The following is a 22,956-nucleotide window of genomic DNA, read 5'->3' as shown; positions in this document are numbered from 1 at the left end:
CATAGACAACAGGGGTCATTGTAGTTCCTGCAATGTCCAGTGGTTCCCCCGTGTAGGTGGCCAACCTGGCCTGTGAGTCAGTTAATGTAAGGGTCTGTATACCCTGCTTGATGCGGTCGAATGTCCTCTGGGCGATCACGGAGACCGCTGCGCCAGTATCCAACTCCATCTCCAGCGGGTGGCCGTTGACCTGTACTGTCACCTTAATGGGGGCCACACGGGGAGCTGCCACACAATACAGCTGCAGGCAGTCGTCCTCCGTCTCCACGTCCTCAGGAGAGGTCGCCGCAGGTTCATCCACATGGAAGGTACGGCCTCTGGGCTGGTCCCAGTTACGGCCCCTGGGCAGGTCCCAGTTTCGGTCGGAACGACGGCGCCTCTGGCGTCCCCAGGACCGCCGTCCGCGACAGGGTCGGCGCCTACAAGTCTGACACGGACATGGCTCCTCATCCATTGGCTCTGGAGAAGGCTCCCTTCGGGGAGGAATGTCCGATGGCCACTGGCGTCGGTCTGGTCGTTGCCTCGCCCAAGGTACCGCAGGAGTGCGGGGGGACGTTTTTGGGCAGAAAGGGTTGCGCCCCAAGGCATGCACTTCCATTCCCTGTAGCTCCTGTACTCCTCGCTCTGCGCTCTCTCGGGACAAGACTATTTGTATTGCCTGTTGAAAAGTCAATGTTGGCTCCGCTAACAACTTTCTCTGGGTGGCCGCAGTGTTAATACCGCAAACCAAACGGTCGCGTAACATTTCTGACAAGGTCTCACCATAGTCACAGTATTCCGCAATTCCGCGTAGCCTGGATAAAAAATCGGCAAGGGATTCTCCAGGGGTCCTCTCAGCGGTATTAAACTATCGTGGACGGGGTTGGGTTAAAGTGTTGCCCCACTAAATTTACAAGTTCATCAAACGTTTTGGTGTCCAGCGCAGCTGGGTACGTAAGGCTCCTAATCACCCCAAACGTATGCGGGCCGCAGGCGGTGAGCAATATGACCACCTGGCGCTCGTTTTCGGTGATGTTGTTTGCCCGGAAATAGTAACGCATCCGTTGTGTGTACTGGTTCCAGCTTTCCAGCGCAGCATCAAAAACATCCAAACGTCCGTACAGAGGCATGGTATAATAGAAAACAACTTCCAACCTGTATCCAACAAAAATCCAGGGAAGTGGCTTCAGCAGTGTAGACAGCTATTCACTTTTACCTTCGTCGCCAGTTTTGTAAGGGCCCCGAAGAATCCAGCACGAGTTTTAAGGATACAAAATAATAAAGTTTATTTACTATAACAATATATACATAACAGTAGCAGTAACTTCCCTTGCTACCTTCTCCTTCCTGCCGTTTCCTGGACTGGCCAGCTTATTTATAGTAGGAGTTTCTCCGCCCTCCTCATTGGGGAAGTTCATACTCCCATAGGATTGTGGGATAGTCATTAGTCCCCAGCCAATCGTCAGTTGGCAGGTTATAACACTGCCGTCAGGATAACGGAGCTGAACTCCCGCGGAAGGTAGTAGCGGCGACATTATAGCGTCAGGTATTCTAGGTCCGGCGAGCAGAAACTCGCCAGTGTTGCTACATCTAGGCACTAGAAGGTGTTGATTAGGAGGCAGACCCCACATCCCCTTGCCTTGCCTGAGGCCGCCGTACGGTCCATTCGGTGGATTGAGAAGCCCTCTGGTTGTAGGGCATAGTCCAGTGAAGCAGGAGTGAGCCATGTCTCTGTGAAACAGAGCACACAGCAGTCCCTCAGTTCTCTTTGAAAAGTGAGTGTGGTCTATAATTCCCTGCTTTCTCTCTACCTCCCTTTTTGAATATCAGAGTGACGTGAGCTACCCTCCAATCTGCAGGGACAGTTCCAGAATCTATAGAATCCCGGAAGATGACCACCAATGCATCCACTACTTCCAGAGCCACCTCCTTAAGCTCTCTGGGATACAGATTCTCAGGCCCTGGGGATTTATCTGCCTTCAATCCCATCAATTTTCCCAGCGCCATTTCTCTACTAATGTTGATCTCCCTCAGTTCTTCCCTCTCACTAAACCTTTCATTCTCCAACATTTCTGATTTGTGTACTCATTGTGGAGACAGAACCAAAGTATGTATTCAATTGCTCAGCCATTTCTTTGTCCATTATTATGCATTCCCCTGTTTCCCAGAAGGATGTGGAGATTTTAGAGAGGGTGCAGAAGAGATTTACCGGGATGTTGCCTGGTGCGGAGGGCATTAGCTATGAGGAGCGGTTGAATAAACTCGGTTTGTTCTCACTGGGACGAAGGAGGTTGAGGGGCGACCTGATAGAGGTCTACAAAATTATGAGGGGTATAGACAGAGTGGATAGTCAGAGGCTTTTCCCCAGGGTAGAGGGGTCAATTACTAGGGGTCATAGGTTTAAAGTGCGAGGGGCAAGGTTTAGAGTAGATGTACGAGGCAAGTTTTTTACACAGAGGGTAGTGGGTGCCTGGAACTCGCTGCCGGAGGAGGTGGTGGAAGCAGGGACGATAGGGACATTTAAGGGGCATCTTGACAAATACATGAATAGGATGGGAATAGAGGGATACGGACCCAGGAAGTGTAGAAGATTGTAGTTTAGTCAGGCAGCATGGTCGGCACGGGCTTGGAGGGCCGAAGGGTCTGTTCCTGTGCTGTACTTTTCTTTGTTCTAACTGTAGTGTCGGTCTTTATGTTCCCTGCAAGCTTCCTTTCGTACTGTACTTTCCCCTTCTTAATCATTCCCTTCGTCATTCTTTGCTGAATTCTAAACTGCTACCAATCCTCAGACCTATTATTTTTCTTGGCCAATCTGTCTGCTTCTTCCTTGGATTGGATACTATTTCTAATTTCCTTTGTAAGCCATGGATTGGCCCTCTTATCCTTTTTGCTTTTGTGCCAGAGGGTCAGTACTGAGGGAATGTTGCACTGTCAGAGGGTCAGTACTGAGGGAATGTTGCACTGTCGGAGGGTCAGTACTGAGGGAGTGCCGCACTGTCAGAGGGTCAGTACTGAGGGAGTGCTGCACTGTCAGAGGGTCAGTGCTGAGGGAGTGCTGCACTGTCAGAGGGTCAGTACTGAGGGAGGACCGCACTTCAGAGGGTCAGTACTGAGGGAGTGCTGCACTGTCAGAGGGTCAGTACTGAGGGAGTGCCGCACTGTCAGAGGGTCAGTACTGAGGGAGCGCCGCACTGTCAGAGGGTCAGTACTGAGGGAGTGCTGCACTGTCAGAGGGTCAGTACTGAGGGAGTGCTGCACTGTCAGAGGGTCAGTACTGAGGGAGTGCTGCACTGTCAGAGGGTCAGTACTGAGGGAGTGCTACACTGTCAGAGAGTCAGTACTGAGGGCGTGCTGCACTATCAGAGGGTCAGTACTGAACCGCTGCAGTCCCTGAGGTGTAGGTACACCCACTGTGCTGTTAGAGAGAGAGTTCCACGATGTTACCCCAGCGACAGTGAAGGAACGGTGATATGTTTCCAAGTCAGGGTGGAGGGGAACCTCCAGGTGGTGGGGTTCGCAGGTATCTGCTGCTCTTGTCCTTCTAGATGGTAGTGGTCGTGGGTTTGGAAGGTGCTGTCTAAGGAACCTTGGTGAGTTACTGCAGTGCATCTTGTAGACGGTTCACACGTGGTGGACGGTTTGAATATTTGAGGAATGGGGAGCAATCAAGCGGCTGCTTTGTCCTGGATGGTGTCGAGCTTCTTGAGTGTTGTTGGAGCTGCACTCATCCAGGCAAGTGGAGAGTATTCCATTACACTCCTGACTGGTGCCTTGTAGATGGTGGACAGGCTTTGGGGGGGGGTCAGGAGGTGAGATACTCACCACAGGATTCCTAGCCTTTGACCTGTCCTGTGCTTTGTTAGTTTGGATATCCTGAGGTTGTGATGGGTGCTTTAGAAATGCACAATCTTTCTGCTCTCGTTACAGATTTTAGAAACACGGGTGGTGAGCTTTCTGACTATCCAAAGTCTAAGATCTCTGAGCCGTCCCATATCATTTCACAGCCCTGGGTGTTGCTCGGACAGAGGGACAGCGATGCCTTGAGGGTAAATGGGCAGCAATTGAAGGCTCATTTCAACCAACTGCCCACAAGCCTTCTGAGGTCAGAGATACTCAGAGACAGGAGACTCCAGACTGCTCAGAGGAAACAAAAACTGCTCTTCAAGGTGAGAATATGAGAGGGTCTATCTCTCTCTGTATCTCTCTCTCTCTCTCTCTCTCTCTCTATCTCTCTCTCGCTCTCTCTCTCTCTGGGTTGATGCTAAAGCTCTTCAGGCACAGGGCCCCAGCTCTGCTCTGGCTGTGCTAGCTGATGGCAGCCAGTTTGAAGGAGTGGAGCCTCCTCTTGTTTGGAAAGAGTGCATTGTTGTGACACCCTGGGTGAGTGCGCGGTCATTGTTGTGACACCCTGGGTGAGTGCGCGGTCATTGTTGTGACACCCTGGGTGAGTGCGCATTCATTGTTGTGACACCCTGGGTGAGTGCGCGGTCATTGTTGTGACACCCTGGGTGAGTGCGCGGTCATTGTTGTGACACCCTGGGTGAGTGCGCATTCATTGTTGTGACACCCTGGGTGAGTGCACGGTCATTGTTGTGACACCCTGGGTGAGTGCGCGGTCAATTCCAGCCCCACAGGCCCCGGAGTCCCAACACAAGTGAATTAATCAAAAATCTGTTTCAAGTTTCTGAGATATTGACCCTTGAATGCTCCATTGAGTTACAGGCACCAGATTTGCAAGTGAAATACCACAACTGTTTATTTATCACAAAAATATGGGCAGCACGGTAACACTGTTGCTTCACAGCGCCAGGGTCCCAGGTTCGATTCCTGGTTTTGGTCACTGTCTGTGTGGAGTCTGCACGTTCTCTCCGTCTCTGCGTGGGTTTCCTTGAACCCGCGTTGCTGGTCTTGTTCTGCATTACAAGCCATCCGTCTTAGCCACTGTGCTAAACCAGCCCCCTGTTGGGCCATTAATGAGGCGAAGGCCACAACATCTGCCTCCGCGCCTGTTTACAACCCCGGCTGGTCCGACACCCCGAATATGACCTCCAGAGGGCCCGGGTCCAAGATGTCTAGGTTTTACCCGCACTTAGTAAAGGAGGCTGGCCAGGCTACAATCACTCGATGTAGATATCTTCTCTGGACTTTGAAACCCAGGGTCCCTTCTTGCGATGGTTGTGCCTGGGGACTTAAAGTCTTTAATGGGAATAAATAGGATATTCCTGTTTAGTCAGGGTGATTCAAGTAAGATCCATTGCCCTCTGAAACACTCCCATCCAACCAGCTACTAGCGCATTATGGAATCTGACGGCACCTTTTGTTTGTACTGCTACAGTACTGCTACAGTGTTCGTTACATATTCATATATTCTAGTTCTTTTGTGTAAACGTAAGTGGTGTGGTGAATATATAGTACTAGTAATTCACCAGTGTATTAGTATCATGTTCTGCCATTGTGTTCCAGCTATGTTATGTTGTTGACCCTGTGGGCTCCACCTATGGGCCATTGTGTGGCTTCACCCACAGGGGGATATGTTGGGGCCTGTACGGGCTCTGCCCATGGCTCCTCCCCTTGAAAGGAAGTATAAAGAGCAGTTGACCTGTAGGCGGTTCACGGTATTGTACCAGTCGCAGACAGGCACTGTTCTAAGCTGATTAAAACCACGGTTTACTTCTCCTTGTGTCTTTGAATGAATTGATGGTCGCATCAATTTAATCAGCTTAAACCCAACTATGGAATCAGCCCTCAAACCTGATCGACTGGAACTCGATCTGCAGGCTGCGGAGGCGAGAGAAATTTTTTTGCACTGGCTTCGAAGCTTCAAGGCCTCCCTCGCTGCCTATTCCACGCCTTCCGTCACCGATGAACAGAGGCTGAGCCTCCTCCACGCACGGGTGAGCCATCAAATCCCTGTTCAACTCGACGAGGCCTCCTCCTATGCAGATGCCCTCGCGATGTTCGAACGCCTATACGTACGGCCCGTGAACGAGGTCTACGCGCGACACATCCTCACCACTCGCCGCCAGCGCCCCGGGGAGTCACTAGATGACTACCTACATGACCTCAAAGTTCTCGCACTCAACTGTAATTACCAGGACATTACGGCCACTCAGTACATGGAACTCGCCGTCCGAGACGTCTACGTGGCGGGAGTCCGGTTGAATTATGTGAGACAGCGCCTGCTCGAAAGGGGGGCCCAGGATCTGGACGACACGGTAAAGTTAGCCACCTCTCTGGAAGTTGCGATTCAGAGCCTTACTGCTTACCCGGCTGACCACGCGACCCCCTCGTGGGCCCCCGACCAAAGACTACCCCAGGCCAGTGCCGCGCGGCCGCCCGCCCATCATGGGGGGCTACCCTGCTATATTTGCGGCCAGTCTCAACACCTCTGACAGCACTGTCCGGCCCGCAACGCGAATTGCAGCAGCTGCGGGAGAAAAGGACAATTCGCCAAAGTCTGCCTGGCCAGGTCTAAGAACTCTAACTCACAGACCTGATCCTCAGACTCACAGGCCCGCAGACCCCGCAGGATGGCAGCGTGTCTGCCGACTCCGCCCCCTGCAGATGCCTCAGCCTCGTGCTATCAGTAGGGGCAGCCATCTTCCAGCCCTCACAGCACGTGCGACTCACAGGGGCCTCCATCTTGGCCACCCTCCCCACTAGGCCGGCCACGTGCGATCCATGGGGGCCGCCATCTTGAAATGAAAATGAAATTAAAATCGCTTATTGTCACAAGTAGGCTTCAAATGACGTTACTGTGAAAAGCCCCTAGTCGCCACATTCCGGCGCCTGTTCGGGGAGGCTGTTACGGGAATCAAACCGTGCTGCTGGCCTGCCTTGGTCTGCTTTCAACGCCAGCGATTTAGCCCTGTGCCAAACAGCCCCCAATCTTGGACGCCATCTTCCCCACCGCCCGCCACGCTTGACCAACGGGGACCGCCATCTGCTACGCCGCTTGACGCGTATGATCAATATGGACAGACATCGCGGGGCCGCCCCAGCACCTCCGACCACTCCGCCGGCTAACCGCAGCTCAGCGCGGTCACCCTGGACCAGTCGCGACCCAAGCACCTCCGGAGCTCCATGATGGCCGTCCGGGTTAACGAGCACGAGACACCTTGCCTCTTCGACTCCGGGAGCACAGAGAGCTTCATTCACCCGGACACGGTAAGATGCTGCTCGCTCCCAATTTTTCCGGCGCAACAAACCATCTCCCTCGCCTTTGGGTCGCACTCGCTGGAAATCCAAGGGTGCACATCTGCATCCCTAGCAATACAGGGTGCTGAGTACGCTAACTTTAAATTATATGTGCTCCCAGACCTCTGCGCTCCTCTCCTATTGGGACTCAACTTCCGATGTAACCTCAGGAGCCTAACCCTGAAGTTCGGGGGGGCCCCTACCCGCACTCACCATCTGCAGCCTCGCGACCCTAAAAGTCGACCCTCCCCTCTCTTCGCAAACCTCACCGCCGACTGCAAGCCAGTCGCCACCAGAAGCAGGCGGTATAGCTGCAGGACAGGGCGTTCATTAGGTCTGAGGTCCAGCGTCTCTTGCGGGAGGGAGTCATCGAGGCCGGCAATAGCCCCTGGGGAGCTCAGGTGGTGGTCGTCAAGACCGGGGAAATGTTCCGGATGGTGGTTGATTACAGCCAAACCATTAACCGGTATACGCAACTCGATGCGTACCCCCTTCCCCGGATTGCATACATGGTAAACCAGATCACACACTACCGGGTATTCTCCACGGTGGATCTGAAGTCTGCATACCACCAGCTCCCAATCCGCCCGGAGGACCGCCACTACACGGCTTTTGAGGCAGACGGCCGCCTTTTCCATTTCCTCCGGATCCCCTTTGGTGTCACGAATGGGGTTTCGGTGTTCCAACGAGCAATGGACCGAATGGTGGACCAGTACGGGCTGCGGGCCACATTTCCGTACTTGGACAATGTCACCATCTGCGGCCATGATCACCGACGCCAACCTCCACCGATTTCTCCAAACCGCCCAAACCCTCAATTTCACCTACAACAAGGAGAAATACGTTTTCCACACAACCAGACTAGCCATCCTCGGCTACATCGTGGAGAACGGGGTCATAGGGCCCGATCCTGACCGTATGCTTCCCCTCCTGCAACTCCCTCTCCCTCACTGTCCCAAGGCCCTGAAGAGGTGCCTCGGGTTCTTTTCATATTATGCCCAGTGGGTCCCCAATTATGCAGACAAAGCCCGCCCACTAATCAAGGCCACCATCTTTCCACTGGCGACTGAGGCCCGCCAGGCCTTCAGCTGCATCAAGGCGGACATTGCCAAAGCTGCGATGCGCGCGGTGGATGAGTCCGTCCCCTTCCAGGTGGAGAGCGATGCATCAGAGGTCGCTCTCGCCGCCACCCTCAACCAAGCAGGCAGACTGGTAGCGTTCTTTTCGTGCACCCTCACCGCCTCTGAAATTCGACACTCCACGGTCGAAAAAGAAGCCCAAGCCATCGTGGAAGCCGTGCGGCACTGGAGGCACTACCTCGCTGGTAGGAGGTTTACCCTCATCACCGCCCAACGATCGGTAACCTTCATGTTCGACAATACGCAGCGGGGCAAAATCAAGAACGATAAGATCTTGAGGTGGAGGATTGAACTCTCCACCTATAACTACGATATAGTATATCGTCCTGGAAGCTCAACGAGCCCCCAGATGCCCTGTCCCGCGGCACATGCGCCAGCGCGCAAGATGACCGACTACGGGCTATCCACGATGACCTCTGCCACCCAGGGGTCACCCGGCTCGTCCATTATATCAAGGCCCGCAACCTGCCTTACTCCACCAAGTAGGCCAGAGCTATGACCAGGGACTGCCAAATCTGTGCGGAGTGTAAACCGCACTTCTATCGACCGGATAAGGCCCACCTGGTAAAGGCATCCCGGCCCTTTGGACGCCTCAGTATCGATTTCAAAGGACCCCTCCCCTCCAATAACCGCAATACATATTTCCTCAACATCATAGATGAGTTCTCCCGCTTCCCATTTGCAATCCCCTGCCCCGATATGACCACGTCCACTGTCATTAGAGCCCTGCATAGTGTCTTCACCCTGTTTGGTTTCCCCAGTTAAGTCCACAGCGACCGGGGCTCGTCGTTCATGAGCGACAAACTGCGTCAGTACCTGCTCAGTAAGGGCATTGTCTCGAGCAGGACTACCAGTTATAACCCCAGACGAAATGGGCAGGTGGAGAGGGAGATCGCGACGGTCTGGAAAACCGTCCTACTGACCCTGCGATCTAGTTATCTCACTGGCAGGAGGTCCTCCCCGATGCGCTCCACTCTATCAGGTCCCTCCTTTGCACGGCCACAAACGAGACTCCTCATGACCGCTTGTTTGTTTTCCCTAGGGGAGCTACCTCAGGGGCCTTGCTCCCGTCCTGGCTGAAGACACCGGGACCAGTCCTCCTCAGAAAACACGTCAGGAGCCATAAGACCGACCCTCTGGTAGAGAGGGTCCAGCTCCTACACTCCAACCCCCAGTATGCTTATGTCGAACACCCCGCTGGCCAACAAGATACCGTCTCCCACTGGGACCTGGCACCCGCAGGCTCCACCACCACCGTTACCATCACCACCGCAGCCCCCCCCACTCTATCCCGCTCAACCTACCATGTCCAGCGTCCCTGCCCCTATATGGCTCCAGTGCTCCCTCCCGCCCACCACACCGGTCCACAGGAATGAAATTCAAGAAGAAATGCTCCCGGAGTCCACGCCTGTGCCCGCACCGGCCCCACTTCCGCTGCCAGCACGGATGAGCCCGACACCCGGACCAGCAACAACACCAGTGCTTCAGCAATCGCAGCGCACAATCCGTGCGGCGGACCGGCTGAACTTATGAGCCCGTCACCCCTGCCGGTCTTCAATTTTTAACAGGGGGTGAATGTGGTGAATGTATAGTACTAGTAATTCACCAGTGTATTAGTATCATGTTCTGCCATTGTGTTACAGCTATGTTATGTTGTTGACCTTGTGGGCTCCACCTATGGGCCATTGTGTGGCTTCACCCACAGGGGGATATGTTGGGGCCTGTACGGGCTCTGCCCATGGCTCCTCCCCTTGAAAGGAAGTATAAAGAGCAGTTGACCTGTAGGCGGTTCACGGTATTGTACCAGTCGCAGGCAGGCACTGTTCTAAGCTGATTAAAACCACGGTTTACTTCTACTCGTGTCTTTGAGTGAATTGATGGTTGCATCAAGTGGGTAGTCACAAAGTCCATAAGATAGTAATGACTTTATGTTTTGACTGGAGTGTTCTAGCAGACAGTCAGTATCAACTTGGCCAGGGCCTCATGTGGCAGTTCCTGTTCCTGGCCTGTGTCTTGTCAGCCTGTACCCAGTAGCACAGAGCAAACAGTGATTACCACCTATTAAAGTCCTGAAGCATTATTTCACAGGAAGAATGACGTGACAAAATATCAACAAAATCGTCCAGATTCTTTTTCTTTCTTCTTTCATGGGACATGGCCACCTCTGGCCAGACCAACATTTGCTGTCCTGTTTCTAATTACTGAGGACAGTTAAGAGTCAACCACATTGCTGTGGGTCTGGAGTCAAATGTAGGCCAGACCAGTTAAAGGTGGCAGATAGAGTCAGAGAGTCAGACAGCATAGAAAAGATCTTTCGGCCCATCACTGGATATCCAGGGTTCCCTGGATTTGTTGATCCAACCCGTATTCTTGATTGGAGCGTGTTGGCCCTGTATTCGCCCTATTTCCATCTTGAATGCATACCAACAAAAAGCAAAGATCAGGAACAGGCCCTTTGGCCCACCAAGCATGCGCCGATCACGTGTCCTACCTAGACCAGCTGCCTGTATCCTTCTATACCACTGTTCTGTCACAGATTTACTTAAAAGTGTCTGCTCCAAACCACTCTGGCCAAATCATGAAGGAACGCCTACTGATGCCCGGGAAGGAAAGCCCGCTGATGCCCGGGAAGGAACGCCCGCTGATGTCTGGGAAGGAACCCCCGCTGATGCACGGGAAGGAACGCCCACTGATGCCCGGGAAGGAACCCCCGCTGATGCCCGGGAAGGAACCCCCGCTGATGCACGGGAAGGAACGCCCACTGATGCCCGGGAAGGAACCCCCGCTGATGCCCGGGAAGGAACGCCCACTGATGTCTGGGAAGGGACGCCCGCTGATGTCTGGGAAGGAACGCCCGCTGATGTCTGGGAAGGAACGCCCGCTGATGTCTGGGAAGGAACGCCCACTGATGCCCGGGAAGGAACCCCCGCTGATGCCCGGGAAGGAACGCCCGCTGATGTCTGGGAAGGAACGCCCACTGATGTCTGGGAAGGAACGCCCGCTGATGTCTGGGAAGGAACGCCCGCTGATGTCTGGGAAGGAACGCCCACTGATGTCTGGGAAGGAACGCCCGCTGATGTCTGGGAAGGAACGCCCACTGATGCACGGGAAGGAACCCCCGCTGATGTCTGGGAAGGAACGCCCACTGATGTCTGGGAAGGAACGCCCACTGATGTCTGGGAAGGAACGCCCGCTGATGCACGGGAAGGAACGCCCGCTGATGTCTGGGAAGGAACGCCCGCTGATGTCTGGGAAGGAACGCCCACTGATGCCCGGGAAGGAACCCCCGCTGATGTCTGGGAAGGAACGCCCGCTGATGTCTGGGAAGGAACGCCCGCTGATGCACGGGAAGGAACGCCCGCTGATGTCTGGGAAGGAACGGCCGCTGATGCACTGGAAGGAACACCCGCTGATGCCCGGGAAGGAACGCCCGCTGATGTCCGGGAAGGAACGGCCGCTGATGCACTGGAAGGAACACCCGCTGATGCCCGGGAAGGAACGCCCGCTGATGTCCGGGAAGGAACGGCCGCTGATGTCCGGGAAGGAACAGCCGCTGATGTCCGGGAAGGAACGCCCGCTGATGTCTGGGAAGGAACGGCCGCTGATGCACGGGAAGGAACGCCCACTGATGCCCGGGAAGGAACGCCCGCTGATGTCTGGGAAGGAACGCCCGCTGATGCCCGGGAAGGAACCCCCGCTGATGCCCGGGAAGGAACCCCCGCTGATGCACGGGAAGGAACGCCCACTGATGCCCGGGAAGGAACCCCCGCTGATGCCCGGGAAGGAACGCCCACTGATGTCTGGGAAGGGACGCCCGCTGATGTCTGGGAAGGAACGGCCGCTGATGTCCGGGAAGGAACGCCCACTGATGTCTGGGAAGGGACGCCCGCTGATGTCTGGGAAGGAACAGCCGCTGATGTCCGGGAAGGAACGCCCGCTGATGTCTGGGAAGGAACGGCCGCTGATGTCTGGGAAGGAACGCCCGCTGATGTCTGGGAAGGAACGCCCGCTGATGTCTGGGAAGGAACGCCCGCTGATGCCCGGGAAGGAACCCCCGCTGATGCCCGGGAAGGAACGCCCGCTGATGTCTGGGAAGGAACGCCCACTGATGTCTGGGAAGGAACGCCCGCTGATGTCTGGGAAGGAACGCCCGCTGATGTCTGGGAAGGAACCCCCGCTGATGCCCGGGAAGGAACGCCCGCTGATGCCCGGGAAGGAACCCCCGCTGATGCCCGGGAAGGAACGCCCGCTGATGTCTGGGAAGGAACGCCCACTGATGTCTGGGAAGGAACGCCCGCTGATGTCCGGGAAGGAACGCCCGCTGATGTCTGGGAAGGAACGCCCGCTGATGCACGGGAAGGAACGCCCGCTGATGTCTGGGAAGGAACGGCCGCTGATGCACTGGAAGGAACACCCGCTGATGCCCGGGAAGGAACGCCCGCTGATGTCCGGGAAGGAACGGCCGCTGATGCACTGGAAGGAACACCCGCTGATGCCCGGGAAGGAACGCCCGCTGATGTCCGGGAAGGAACGGCCGCTGATGTCCGGGAAGGAACAGCCGCTGATGTCTGGGAAGGAACGGCCGCTGATGCCCGGGAAGGAACGCCCGCTGATGTCTGGGAAGGAACCCCCGCTGATGCACGGGAAGGAACGCCCACTGATGCCCGGGAAGGAACCCCCGCTGATGCCCGGGAAGGAACCCCCGCTGATGCACGGGAAGGAACGCCCACTGATGCACGGGAAGGAACGCCCACTGATGCCCGGGAAGGAACGCCCGCTGATGTCTGGGAAGGAACGGCCGCTGATGCACGGGAAGGAACGCCCACTGATGCCCGGGAAGGAACGCCCGCTGATGTCTGGGAAGGAACCCCCGCTGATGCACGGGAAGGAACGCCCACTGATGCCCGGGAAGGAACCCCCGCTGATGCCCGGGAAGGAACCCCCGCTGATGCACGGGAAGGAACGCCCACTGATGTCTGGGAAGGGACGCCCGCTGATGTCTGGGAAGGGACGCCCGCTGATGTCTGAGAAGGAATGCCCGCTGATGTCTGGGAAGGAACGCCCGCTGATGTCTGGGAAGGAACGCCCGCTGATGTCTGGGAAGGAACGCCCACTGATGCCCGGGAAGGAACGCCCGCTGATGTCTGGGAAGGAACGGCCGCTGATGTCCGGGAAGGAACAGCCGCTGATGTCCGGGAAGGAACGCCCGCTGATGCCCGGGAAGGAACGCCCGCTGATGTCCGGGAAGGAACGGCCGCTGATGTCCGGGAAGGAACAGCCGCTGATGTCCGGGAAGGAACGCCCGCTGATGTCTGGGAAGGAACGGCCGCTGATGCACGGGAAGGAACGCCCGCTGATGCACGGGAAGGAACGCCCGCTGATGTCTGGGAAGGAATGCCCGCTGATGCACGGGAAGGAACGCCCGCTGATGTCTGGGAAGGAATGCCCGCTGATGTCTGGGAAGGAACACCCGCTGATGCCCGGGAAGGAACGCCCGCTGATGTCCGGGAAGGAACGGCCGCTGATGTCCGGGAAGGAACAGCCGCTGATGTCCGGGAAGGAACGCCCGCTGATGTCTGGGAAGGAACGGCCGCTGATGCACGGGAAGGAACGCCCGCTGATGCACGGGAAGGAACGCCCGCTGATGCACGGGAAGGAACGCCCGCTGATGTCTGAGAAGGAATGCCCGCTGGTGCACGGGAAGGAACGCCCGCTGATGCCTGGGAAGGAACGCCCACTGATGCACAGGATGGAACGCCCGCTGATGCCTGGGAAGGAACGCAGGCTGATGCACGGGAAGGAACGCCCGCTGATGCCTGGGAAGGAACGCCCGCTGATGCCCGGGAAGGAACGCCCGCTGATGTCTGGGAAGGAACAGCCGCTGATGTCCGGGAAGGAACGCCCGCTGATGTCTGGGAAGGAACGCCCGCTGATGCACAGGAAGGAACGCCCGCTGATGCACGGGAAGGAACGCCCGCTGATGCCTGGGAAGGAACGCCCGCTGATGCACAGGATGGAACGCCCGCTGATGCCTGGGAAGGAACGGCCGCTGATGCACGGGAAGGAACGCCCGCTGATGTCTGGGAAGGAACAGCCGCTGATGTCCGGGAAGGAATGCCCGCTGATGTCTGGGAAGGAACGCCCGCTGATGCACAGGAAGGAACGCACGCTGATGCACGGGAAGGAACGCCCGCTGATGCACGGGAAGGAACGCCCGCTGATGTCTGAGAAGGAACGCCCACTGATGTCTGGGAAGGAACGCCCGCTGATGTCTGGGAAGGAACGCCCGCTGATGCACGGGAAGGAACGCCCGCTGATGCCTGGGATGGAACGCCCGCTGATGTCTGAGAAGGAATGCCCACTGATGTCTGGGAAGGAACGCCCGCTGATGTCTGGGAAGGAACGCCCGCTGATGCACGGGAAGGAACGCCCGCTGATGCCTGGGATGGAACGCCCGCTGATGTCTGGGAAGGAACGCCCGCTGATGTCTGGGAAGGAACGCCCGCTGATGTCTGGGAAGGAACGCCCGCTGATGTCTGAGAAGGAATGCCCACTGATGTCTGGGAAGGAACGCCCGCTGATGTCTGGGAAGGAACGCCCGCTGATGCACGGGAAGGAACGCCCGCTGATGCCTGGGATGGAACGCCCGCTGATGTCTGGGAAGGAACGCCCGCTGATGTCTGGGAAGGAACGCCCGCTGATGCCTGGGAAGGAACGCCCGCTGATGTCTGGGAAGGAACGCCCGCTGATGCCTGGGAAGGAACGCCCGCTGATGCCTTGGAAGGAACGCCCGCTGATGTCTGGGAAGGAATGCCCGCTGATGCACGGGAAGGAACGCCCGCTGATGTCTGGGAAGGAATGCCCGCTGATGTCTGGGAAGGAACGCCCGCTGATGTCTGGGAAGGAACGCCCGCTGATGTCTGGGAAGGAACGCCCGCTGATGCCTGGGAAGGGACGCCCGCTGATGCACGGGAAGGAACGCCCGCTGATGTCTGGGAAGGAACGCCCACTGATGTCTGGGAAGGAATGCCCACTGATGTCTGGGAAGGAACGCCCGCTGATGCACGGGAAGGAACGGCCGCTGGTGCACGGGAAGGAACGCCCGCTGATGCACGGGAAGGAACGCCCGCTGATGCCTGGGAAGGAACGCACGCTGATGCCTGGGAAGGAACGGCCGCTGATGTCTGGGAAGGAACGCCCGCTGATGTCTGGGAAGGAACGCCCGCTGATGCACAGGAAGGAACGCACGCTGATGCACGGGAAGGAACGCCCGCTGATGCACGGGAAGGAACGCCCGCTGATGTCTGAGAAGGAACGCCCGCTGATGTCTGGGAAGGAACGCCCACTGATGTCTGGGAAGGAATGCCCACTGATGTCTGGGAAGGAATGCCCACTGATGTCTGGGAAGGAATGCCCACTGATGTCTGGGAAGGAACGCCCGCTGATGTCTGGGAAGGAATGCCCACTGATGTCTGGGAAGGAATGCCCACTGATGTCTGGGAAGGAATGCCCACTGATGTCTGGGAAGGAATGCCCACTGATGTCTGGGAAGGAATGCCCACTGATGTCTGGGAAGGAATGCCCACTGATGTCTGGGAAGGAACGCCCGCTGATGCACGGGAAGGAACGCCCGCTGATGTCTGGGAAGGAACGCCCGCTGATGCCTGGGATGGAACGCCCGCTGATGTCTGGGAAGGAACGCCCGCTGATGTCTGGGAAGGAACGCCCGCTGATGCCTGGGAAGGAACGCCCGCTGATGTCTGGGAAGGAACGCCCGCTGATGTCTGGGAAGGAACGCCCGCTGATGTCTGGGAAGGAACGCCCGCTGATGCCTGGGAAGGAACGCCCGCTGATGCCTGGGAAGGAACGCCCGCTGATGTCTGGGAAGGAACGCCCGCTGATGTCTGGGAAGGAATGCCCGCTGATGTCTGGGAAGGAATGCCCGCTGATGTCTGGGAAGGAACGCCCGCTGATGTCTGGGAAGGAACGGCCGCTGATGTCTGGGAAGGAACGCCCGCTGAAGCCTGGGAAGGGACGCCCGCTGATGCACGGGAAGGAACGCCCGCTGATGTCTGGGAAGGAACGCCCACTGATGTCTGGGAAGGAATGCCCACTGATGTCTGGGAAGGAACGCCCGCTGATGTCTGAGAAGGAACGCCCGCTGATGCACGGGAAGGAACGGCCGCTGATGCACGGGAAGGAACGCCCGCTGATGCACGGGAAGGAACGGCCGCTGATGTCTGGGAAGGAATGCCCACTGATGTCTGGGAAGGAATGCCCACTGATGTCTGGGAAGGAACGCCCGCTGATGCCTGGGAAGGAACGCCCGCTGATGCCCGGGAAGGAACGCCGGCTGATGCACGGGAAGGAACGCCCGCTGATGCCTGGGAAGGAACGCCGGCTGATGCACGGGAAGGAACGGCCGCTGATGTCTGGGAAGGAACGCCCACTGATGCCTGGGAAGGAACGCCCACTGATGCACGGGAAGGAACGCCCGCTGATGCCCGGGAAGGAACGCCGGCTGATGCACGGGAAGGAACGCCCGCTGATGTCTGGGAAGGAACGCCTGCTGATGTCTGGGAAGGAACGCCCACTGATGCCTGGGAAGGAACGCCCGCTGATGCACGGGAAGGAATGCCCGCTGATGCACGGGAAGGAACGCCCGCTGATGCCTGGGAAGGAACGGCCGCTGATGTCTGGGAAGGAACGCCCGCTGTTGCACTGGAAGGAACGCCCGCTGATGCCTGGAAAGGAACGCACGCTGATGCCTGGGAAGGAACGCCCGCTGATGCCCGGGAAGGAACGCCCGCTGATGCACGGGAAGGAACGCCCGCTGATGCCTGGGAAGGAACGGCCGCTGATGTCTGGGAAGGAACGCCCGCTGATGCACTGGAAGGAACGCCCGCTGATGCCTGGGAAGGAACGCCCGCTGATGCCTGGAAAGGAACGCCCGCTGATGCCTGGGAAGGAACGCCCGCTGATGCACGGGAAGGAACGCCCACTGATGCACGGGAAGGAACGCCCGCTGATGCACGGGAAGGAACGCCCGCTGATGCCTGGGAAGGAACGCTCGCTGATGCACTGGAAGGAACGCCCGCTGATGCCTGGAAAGGAACGCCCGCTGATGCCTGGGAAGGAACGCCCGCTGATGCACGGGAAGGAACGCCCGCTGATGTCTGGGAAGGAACGCCCGCTGATGCCTGGGAAGGAACGCCCGCTGATGCACGGGAAGGAACGCCCGCTGATGTCTGGGAAGGAACGCCCGCTGATGCACGGGAAGGAACGCCCGCTGATGCCTGGGAAGGAACGCCCGCTGATGTCTGGGAAGTAACGCCCGCTGATGTCTGGGAAGGAACGCCCGCTGATGCACGGGAAGGAACGCCCGCTGATGTCTGGGAAGGAATGCCCGCTGATGCACGGGAAGGAACGCCCGCTGATGCCTGGGTAGGAACGGCCGCTGATGCACGGGAAGGAACGCCCGCTGATGCACGGGAAGGAACGCCCGCTGATGCACGGGAAGGAACGGCCGCTGATGCACGGGAAGGAACGCCCGCTGATGCATGGGAAGGAACGGCCGCTGATGCACGGGAAGGAACGCCCGCTGGTGCACGGGAAGGAACGGCCGCTGGTGCACGGGAAGGAACGCCCGCTGGTGCACGGGAAGGAACGCCCGCTGATGCACGGGAAAGAACGCCTGCTGATGTCTGGGAAGGAACGCCCGCTGATGTCTGGGAATGAACGCCCGCTGATGCCTGGGAAGGAACGCCCACTGATGCACGGGAAGGAACGCCCGCTGATGTCTGGGAAGGAACGCCCGCTGATGTCTGGGAAGGAACGCCCGCTGATGTCTGGGAAGGAACGCCCGCTGATGTCTGGGAAGGAACGCCCGCTGATGTCTGGAAAGGAACGCCCGCTGATGTCTGGGAAGGAACGCCCGCTGATGTCTGGGAAGGAACGCCCACTGATGTCTGGGAAGGAACGCCCGCTGATGCACGGGAAGGAACGCCCGCTGATGTCTGGGAAGGAACGCCCGCTGATGCACGGGAAGGAACGCCCGCTGATGTCTAGGAAGGAACATCCGCTGATGTCTGGGAAGGAACGCCCGCTGATGTCTAGGAAGGAACATCCGCTGATGTCTGAGAAGGAATGCCCACTGATGTACGGGAAGGAACGCCCGCTGATGCACGGGAAGGAACGCCCTCTGATGTCTGGGAAGGAATGCCCATTGATGTACGGGAAGGAACGCCGGCTGATGCACGGGAAGGAACGCCCGCTGATGTCTGGGAAGGAATGCCCACTGATGCACGGGAAGGAACGCCCGCTGATGTCTGGGAAGGAATGCCCACTGATGTACGGGAAGGAACGCCGGCTGATGCACGGGAAGGAATGCCCGCTGATGTCTGGGAAGGAATGCCCACTGATCCACGGGAAGGAACGGCCGCTGATGCACGGGAAGGAACGGCCGCTGATGCACGGGAAGGAACGCCCGCTGATGCACGGGAAGGAATGCCGGCTGATGCACGGGAAGGAACGGCCGCTGATGCCCGGGAAGGAACCCCCGTCCTTGAGGGACCTCAGCATGGTGACATTTTGCACTGGTTCACACACACATGAATCAGGCATAACACCACCTGAGGTGTCCACCATGCCATCAGAGGCCCCTGGGTGATTGGGCTCTGGGCAGTGGTAACCCGGAACTCTCGCTACCACACGGGCATCTTGGCACTGCCAGCCGGGCAGAGAATGTGCCAATGAGCCATGCTGGCAGTGCTAAGGTGCCCGGGGGCCATGCCCATGCCAGGGATTGATCCTGGGATACCCTGTCCTTGAAAGGATGGTGAGGGGTAGCTTGAGGACCCCTCAGGTTAAGTCGGGGCAGTGGGGTGGTCCGGGGGCTGTAGTGGGTCTCCGAGGGGCGCCGAGAGATCGGGGCGGCATTTAAAAAGAGCTCTTCCTGCACTGGCAAGCTGAGCTCGTCAACGCAAATCCGGCTTTGGCGGGGTGTTCCTGACCCAGGCCAAAACACAAGAAACTTGTTTGATAGACCCCGCCATGAAAACAGGACTCTCTTTTTGAGCGTTAAATTGCACCCGTTGACTCTGCCTGATTGTCTGTAAATTTTCCAAGCTTCCTGCTGTAACATTTTAATAATGGCTTCCAACAATTTACCAACAACAGATGTGAGGCTAGCTGGCCTGTAGTTTCCTGCTTTCTGTCTTCCTTCCTTTTTGAATAAAGGAGTTAAATTTGTTACTTTCCAATCTAATGGACCTTTCCTAAGTCTAGTGAATTTTGGGGAAATAATAATAATAATCTTTATTCGTATCACAAGTCAGTTTCCATTTACGCTGCAATGAAGTTACTGTGAAAATCCCCCAGTCGCCACATTCCCGCCTGTTCGGGTCACAGAGGGAGAATTCAGAATGTCCAATTCGCCTAACAGCACGTATTTCGGGACTTGTGGGAGGAAACCGGAGCACCCGGAGGAAACCCACGCAGACACGGGGAGAACATGCAGACTCCGCACAGACAGTGACCCAAGCCGGGAATCGAACCTAGGACCTTGCCACTGTGAAGCAACAGTGCTAACCACTGTGTTACCATGCCAACATCAACTATTTTCTGAGGGTATAGCCCACAGATGTGTAATGGGGATGTGGGAGGGATTAAATGGGGGGTAGAGTCAGTGATAGGGAAGAATGTACATGGGGATGTGGGAGGGGGTTAAATGGGTGGGTAGAGTCAGTGATAGGGGAGAGTGTACATGGGGGTGTGGGGGGGGAGTGAATGGGGGGTAGAGTCAGTGATAGGGGAGAGTGTACATGGGGGTGTGGGAGGGGAGTGAATGGGTGGGTAGAGTCAGTGATAGGGGAGAGTGTACATGGGGATGTGGGAGGGGATTAAATGGGGGTAGAGTCAGTGATAGGGAAGAATGTACATGGGGATGTGGGAGGGGGTTAAATGGGTGGGTAGAGTCAGTGATAGGGGAGAGTGTACATGGGGGTGTGGGAGAGGAGTGAATGGGTGGCTAGAGTCAGTGATAGGGGAGGGTGCACATGGGGGTGTGGGAGGGGACTGAATGGGGGGGTAGAGTCAGTGATAGGGGAGAGTGTACATGGGGACGTGGGAGGGGACTGAATGGGGGGGTAGAGTCAGTGATAGGGGAGAGTGTACATGGGGATGTGGGAGGGGAGTGAATGGGGGGGTAGAGTCTGATAGGGGAGTGTGTACACGGGGATGTGGGAGAGGAGTGAATGGGGGGTAGAGTCAGTGATAGGGGAGAGTGTACATGGGGATGTGGGAGGGGGTTAAATGGGTGGGTAGAGTCAGTGAAGGGAGAGTATGAATGGCAGTTCACAAAATCACAGAATTGGTACAATGCAGAAGGATTCCATTCAGCCCATCTTGTCTGCACCTGCTCTCCAAATGAGCATCATGACTTAGCACCATTCCCTTACTTGTCCCGTGCCCCCAAACATTGTTTCTATTCAAATAAATATTGAATGCCTTCGCGACTGCCTCGATTGAATCTGTCTCCACCACACTCACAGACAGCGCATTGCAGACCCTAACCACTCACTGTGTGAATCTATCTCCACCACACTCACAGACAGTACATTCCAGATCCTAACCACTTGCTGTGTGAATCTGCCTCCACCACACTCACAGACAGTACATTCCAGATCCTAACCACTCGTTGTGTGACTCTGCCTCTACCACACTCACAGACAGTACATTCCTGATCCTAACCACTCACTGTGTGAATCTATCTCCACCACACTCACAGACAGTACATTCCAGATCCTAACCACTCGCTGTGTGAATCTGTCTCCACCCCACTCACAGACAGTGCATTCCAGATCCTAACCACTCGCTGAGTGAATCTGTCTCCACCACACTCTCAGACAGTACATTGCAGATCCTAACCACTCGCTGTGTGAATCTGTCTCCACCACACTCACAGATGGTACATTCCAGACCCTAACCACTCGCTGTGTGAATCTGCCTCCACCACACTCAGACAGTACATTCCAGATTCTAACCACTCGCTGTGTGAATCTGTCTCCACCAAACTCACAGACAGTACATTCCAGATCCTAACCACTCACTGTGTGAATCTGTCTCTCTCACTCTCAGACAGTACATTCCGCATCTTAACCACTCGCTGTGTGAATCTGCCTCCACCACACTCACAGACAGTGCATTCCAGATCCTAACCACTCGCTGTGTGAATCTGCCTCCACCACATTCTCAGACAGTACATTCCGCATCCTAACCACTCGCTGTGTGAATCTGTCTCCACCACACTCACAGACAGTACATTCCGCATCCTAACCACTGGCTGTGTTTTTTCTCAGATCACATTTGCCTTTTTGAAAATCAGTTTACATCTGTGCCCTCTGATTCTTGGTCCTTTTATAATCAGGAACAGTTTCTCCCAATCTAGTCTGTCCATTCCCACTCATTATTTTGAACAAATCTCCTCTTTGCCTACTTTTCTCCCAGGAGATCAGTTGTGTTTATATTAAATAACCAGAGGCTGGTTTAGCTCAGTGGGCTAGACAGCTGGTTAGGATGCAGAACAAGGCCAGCAGCACGGGTTCAATTCCCGTACCAGCTGAGAATTCTGAATTCTCCCTCTGTGTACCCGAACAGGCGCCGGAATGTGGCGACTAGGGGCTTTTCACAGTAACTTCATTGCAGTGTTAATGTCAGCCTACTTGTGAGAAAAATAAAAAAAGTAGTGAGGTGGGCGTGTCAGGTTGGGGGAGCGTGGCCTTGTTCTCTCGGTAATTCTGGTCATCACAGATTGTTCTCCTGTTTTCAGGCTGCCGTGAAGGAGATAATTATGTTCCGTACTCGCCACCTCTGGCTCGTGGAAGCTTATCAAATGGTGCACATGTGGAGTTTGGATGAACTGGAGAAACTGCGCGGTTGGAAACCACAACAGTACCAAAACCGCATCATGCAACTGAAGAAATGGCTGGGTCGGTTAAAAGGAATGGCTCGCCTCTTTGTGACGAGGAATCGGATTCTAGTATTAGACTGCTTGGCCATTCAGGACAGAATGGGTATGTGCAGCTGGTAAACCCACTGTTATGGGCCAGGGTTTAGAGAACCCGAAAGTGTATCATGGAGTTTACCTGACCCACAGCTTTTAATAGATTGTGGTTATGGGGAGCACATGGGACCCACTTTCCAGGTGCGATGCAACAGAGACCTTAACTATTTTTAAACAAAATGTTTATTCTATGAATTCAGTTTACATTTTATAAATACACAGTAAACATTTTATCAACTACCAACACAACTACCCCCCACAGATACAGTACTCTATAGGTAACCCTTAATAACTTTCCTAACAGCATCCATAAGCCAAACACCCTTTTTAACAAAGCAGTAGGTACAAATTCTTTACACAAGACAGTTATCACTTTTAAATTATCAAGTGGACTGGACACCTTTTAGCATACAGGGAGAGAGACAAAATGAACCTTCCTTGTCTGAATTGAGCTTTCAACTGCCTAAAACAAAAGCAAAACACAAAGCCACAAACAGCTTCCAGCTCAAAACGAAAGTAAAATCCAGAGACACAACCCAGCGCCACCCTCACAATGACATCACTGCAGCTATTTGATAA

The 22,956-nt window shown here is 56.0% G+C and overlaps 1 protein-coding gene across 1 annotated transcript in view; it reads left to right on the top strand.

Annotated features, from left to right (window-relative positions):
- The window catches only part of LOC140391353 (dynein heavy chain domain-containing protein 1-like), a 275,539-nt gene that overhangs the window by 147,814 nt on the left and 104,769 nt on the right, over positions 1-22,956 (top strand). The window contains exons 10-11 of the mRNA XM_072475932.1: positions 3,907-4,145; positions 22,144-22,387. Of these exons, the coding sequence (XP_072332033.1) occupies positions 3,907-4,145; positions 22,144-22,387 (483 nt within the window). The remainder of the gene's footprint in view (positions 1-3,906; positions 4,146-22,143; positions 22,388-22,956) is intronic.

Source organism: Scyliorhinus torazame, chromosome 15 (assembly GCF_047496885.1).
Source record: "Scyliorhinus torazame isolate Kashiwa2021f chromosome 15, sScyTor2.1, whole genome shotgun sequence".
Classification (NCBI taxonomy): domain Eukaryota; kingdom Metazoa; phylum Chordata; class Chondrichthyes; order Carcharhiniformes; family Scyliorhinidae; genus Scyliorhinus; species Scyliorhinus torazame.
This window is presented reverse-complemented; position numbering and strand designations above follow the sequence as displayed.